The 4,862-nt window shown below is 45.5% G+C and overlaps 1 protein-coding gene across 1 annotated transcript in view; it reads right to left on the bottom strand.

Moving 5' to 3' along the window:
• Positions 1 to 4,862, bottom strand: part of Mgat4a (alpha-1,3-mannosyl-glycoprotein 4-beta-N-acetylglucosaminyltransferase A) — an 89,590-nt gene that overhangs the window by 8,631 nt on the left and 76,097 nt on the right. The window contains exons 10-13 of the mRNA XM_028775431.1: positions 4,356 to 4,463; positions 4,065 to 4,258; positions 2,194 to 2,272; positions 1,257 to 1,323 (exon numbers count right to left, since the gene is read on the bottom strand). Of these exons, the coding sequence (XP_028631264.1) occupies positions 1,257 to 1,323; positions 2,194 to 2,272; positions 4,065 to 4,258; positions 4,356 to 4,463 (448 nt within the window). The remainder of the gene's footprint in view (positions 1 to 1,256; positions 1,324 to 2,193; positions 2,273 to 4,064; positions 4,259 to 4,355; positions 4,464 to 4,862) is intronic.

Genomic DNA, 4,862 nt, shown 5'->3' on the forward strand with positions numbered 1-4,862 from the left:
TTCCTTCCTTCCTTCCTTCCTTCCTTCCTTCCTTCCTTCCTTCCTTCTTCTCCCACAGAATTTAGCCCAATAGGTAAGTATTAAATGATAGGAGGAGACAACAGGAGAGGCAAATGGCAGAGTGGCTACTAGTCGCATACAAGGCAGTACCTTCAAGGGAATTCTGCTAAAGTTTAAGAGGCAAGCTGAGCAAACCAAAGGCATCCCTGCCCATCGTGTTAACCTTATGAGCATATGTGCCATTACCCTAAACTGAGCATGCTCAGAGTATAGTCCTAAACTGCGCATACTCATGAAGACAATCCATATCAGGATATATGCTGGCTCACTAAACAGAATCCCCAACACACTTCCTTTATTATAAGAGAGCACTGTTTTGGGAAGCCCATGACTGTCACCTTGCTTGCTGCGGGTCATAGATCTGTCTCCATTCTCTTCAGTCTCAGGGTTGCACTCAACAAGAGGTGAGCCCACTGCATTTGGTAACAATTAAAAATCCCAGACTGTGGGCACCAGAAGGGACTTCAGAGGTCCTGTGGCTCTCCTTCCACACATGGGCCAGCGGTGCTTTCCCAGGGTCTCTGTCTCTCTACCAAAGGTTCTTTCTTCTGTCTTCTCATAACTTTATCCCACTGAAACAAATCTACTGTTTCTTTTCTAATGACCATGGCACTTTCCATACCTACCCCCAAATTCGCCCAGCAGGGGGCGCAATAACTGCCTGCAGGCTAGCTGCAGCCATGCTTTTTGGCTTAGAAACTCAGTTCAATTCTAGCCCCCTACAGGTTATTCAGGACCCATCTCTCTCCCTGGCTTTCCCCATTAAACAGTTAGCTGAACCCTGATTCCATTTACCATCCCTAAGACCCTCCAAGGCTCTCTAGGTACCCCAACAAAGACCGCACACCCCGAGGGAGGGTCAGAACTCCAGGCAGACTGTCATGTTGACGCTAGCTAAGGACATGAGAAGACAGTGAAGACCATCCAGAAAGAGATGGACAGGAAGAGGGACCAAAGGAAAACCCCATGTCAGATACAGCCATGACACAGGTGACAGAGAAAGCTAACCAGACAGGGAATCGCCCCCCCCCCCCGAGATCCAAAACCCTGTCAAGATCAGAAACCCTCTCTGGTCAAGGGAACGGAACGTGACAGCTGGGCATGCCGCTGATGTAACTGTCAAGCATTTGACAAGCATTCAAGGTGACTGTAGGGCAGCTCAGGCAATAAGGGCCATGTTACTAAACAGACATTACCTATTCTGAAATAGCCATCTTCTAATCGTTTGTCTTTGGTTTCTTTGCTGATTTCCAAACTGTCGCTCTAAAATAAAACAAAGGCAACAATTGTATAAGCAATTAAGCCTGCTTAAGTCAAATCTAACTCTGTGAGAGCTGCATTTGTGACACAGCAATGAAGAAAAATGGCATCTCAGTGAAGAACTCTGGAAGAAAGTAAAAGACTGTTGAGAAGATCTAAGGGTTTCTTACAGAGCAGTGAATTAACTGCACATCCCTCATCAGACACCCAATGTGCACTTGGCATCACGGGACTCAAAAGACACAGTAAACCCTGTGCTAAAATATGAACCCATTTCCTAATACAAACAACCACATCATTTTCCAGTAGGAAGCAAAATGAAGACTATGGATAAAATAAATGGGTGCATTAATAGCAGATACTCAACACTTTAAAAACTTAATATTGCTACCCACCATTAAAGTCCTATTCCACATGAGAGATTTTGTTCATCTAATAAGAACAACCTCTAAGTAACCATTGTGACAACTGGCTTTAACTGCCACAACTAGAGGTCACCTGGGAAGAAAGCCTCAATGAGGGGCTCTTTATACTGGGTTGGCTTGTGAGCATATCTGTAGGAAGTTATCCTAGGAAGACCCAGCCCACCGGGGACAGAACCATTCCCTACGCCCTTACACAGTTTTGAACCATGTAAGAGTGAAGAAACTGAGCGGAATACAAGCACGAATGTGTTCATTTCTTTCTGCTCGTGAGCATGGATATGTTGTAACTTGATATTTGAAATTCCTGCCTTGACTTTCCCACAATAATAACTAGAAACTGGAAATGTCAGATAACATAAGCCTCTTTCTCTTAAATTGCTTTGTGTCAGCACATTTTATCCCAGCAACAGAAATGGAACTAGACCCTCAGAAGCAGCAGCAGCCATACCTTAAGAGGCAGAACATCCACGGTTGTGTTCAGCAGGATATCTCCTGGGTGCTCTTGATTGCCGCTGTGGAACAAATAACTGAAAATACACACCAAAGAATGAACACCAGAGTCAGACCCGAGTGTTAAAAGACCCAAGAGCACAGCCTCACCCCAGAGGGAGCTCTTGGAAGGTTTCTGAAGGTACAGGCTGACCATACCAGAACCTGCAACCCTACCCAGCTAACTCAAAAGCACTACAGGAACCAAGACTGAAGGATGCAGCCCCAGGCTGCCTGTTAGCCCCATCAAAAGCCATCACGCTTGCTGCTTAACACTCAGCAGACACAGAACTGACCACAGGCTGACTGTTTCCAACACATCCTCTTCATCACCGTGCAGTGCCTTGAGTCACAGAGTTTTCAGGAGAACAGTCATGCACCATGGCATGTCCAAAGCCTACCTTCAGGGTTATGGATTTGGAGCAATGGTAAAGCACACGGCTAACATGTGCAAAGGCCTGGGTTCAGCCCCCAGCTAGAACATTCAAAGCATGCCTCACAGTAGCCAGGTGGAGTGGGACATGCCTTTAATCCCAACCCCCAGCGGAGACAGACTTTTGTGAGATGGAGACCAGCCTGGTCTACATTGTGAATTCCAGGCTAGCCAGAACTATATAGTTATACAGTAAGACCTTGCCTCAATAAACAAACAAACAAACAAACAAATATACACCATTAATGCAGAGTGTGGTCTAGAGCTGTGTGTCCAGTCTGATAGTCAAAAATCAATGTTAGCCATCATACTAACCAACTAAAGAAAAAACACAGAATCACATCAACTGACCAAGAAAGTGCATCTGGCAAAATTGAAAATTGGGACTTCCAAGATGGCTCAATTGGTAAAAATCTTTGTTATGCAAGTTCAGAGACCTGAGTTCAATCCCCAGAACTCTTGGGGGGAAAAAAACAGCTTAGTTACATAAGTGAGTTCTAGGAAAACTCGGGAGATCCTGCCTTAAAAAAACAAACAAAAAAAAAAAAAGGTGGAGCAAGAAGATGCCCAAGGCTCATCTCTGGCCTCCATGTGCAGACATAGAATAAAAGTAGCAATTTGCACCAAAATTCCAGCCCCGCTGACAGGCTGTGTCCGAGAGGTAGCTGACAAGTACAGCATACAACATCAGCGGGCAATCCTATGCACACGTCTGGACGGGCACTGCAGTACAGTAAGTCTGCCGCTGATGCTCTAGTGAACGGGAAAGCTGAAGGGACTGTGGATACCAAATTTAAAAAAACAGAATAACAGAATAGTCCCAAACTTTATAAAATGGATGTGAGTCCCACAAAACCTAAAAGGGTTGCAAACACCCATGGGGTTCTAAAAATGACCTGCACCAGCAGAAGTGCTGACCAGGAACCAGTTTAACCAACTGCCAGTCTAATAACCTGATAGTCTAAGAAAGAGACGTGAAAATTATGAGATTTCAGGAAGAGAGTAACAAAAATTACAGATTAAGTTCAGGTCCAGAAATAACAGAATCTACTAAATAAAAGGCCAGCAAGTTGGCTCAGCAGATAGACACTTGGTACCAAGCCTGAAGGGCAAAGTTCAATCCTCAGCACTCACAAGGTAGCAGAACCCGTTCCCACGTTCTCTGGCCTCCACACACAAATAAATGTAGTACTTTACAAAATGTATTCAGAACATAGAATAGATGGCATGTGGAAAAAGAGACATGCGTTTCTGGTACTCCGAGGTGTGAAATTAACTTACAACCAAACGGTCTGCCACCTGCTAATCTCCTCCATCTACTGTGCACAGAGCACATGGTATCAGCATGTTACAAGCAGGTCTGTATTCGAGGGAAAATGCACCCCATGGTCACTGACCTCTCCACATTGACCGGTTTGTCAAATTTAAACAAGATGTAGTCTCCAGCCGTGGGGGTGATGGCCCAGAAGAAGTCTTCCCCCATGTAGGTCTTCTCCAGCGTGTGTCCTTGGTACACCTTCAGGGAGGTGGAGACCTCTGCAGGCGGGTTCACATGGATCTTGAGAAGCAATGGTTTCATGTAATCTTTATCCTAGGAGGACACGAGCGGGCCATGATATAACGTGTGGCTCGTCTGCACACTACCCAGCAGCCTGTATGGCTAGGAAAAACTACGTCAGATCACCAACCGTGAGTTTCTGAATTTTCCCCGACAGAGACGAGTGTAGTCCCACGTGCTGGAAGAGGGAGGGTCGGAAGCGGATTCGTAGGTTTGCCTTCTGTCTGTCGCAGTGTTTCTAGACATTTAAAAAAAAAAAAAATCTGATTTTACTATTCAGCGATAAGGAACAAGGCAGACACCGAGTCCTGTCAGGTGGCATACTGAGGTCACTGCTAGTCAGTCCTTACTTTAAGTGTGCTGCGGTCTGACACTATCGAAAAGAAGTTAGACAAAGACCACAGACAGCACAGGAAGAAAGCAATAGGGTCTCCACAAGCCAGGTCTGAAGACCATCTACAGCCAATGGTAACAGGACAACCAAGCTTTCAAGACCCCACCAGTGTTTCTTGGCCATGCAATGGGGAGCCACCACTTAGAAACAGGCTTTGCTTTAAGAGTCTTCTACTATTTTTTTTTTAATCCATGATAGGTTTGGTGGTGCCTGCCTTTAATCCTAGCACTGGGGGGGTGGGGG

This window comes from Grammomys surdaster, unplaced genomic scaffold (genome assembly GCF_004785775.1).
Source record: "Grammomys surdaster isolate TR1022 unplaced genomic scaffold, NIH_TR_1.0 255, whole genome shotgun sequence".
Lineage (NCBI taxonomy): Eukaryota > Metazoa > Chordata > Mammalia > Rodentia > Muridae > Grammomys > Grammomys surdaster.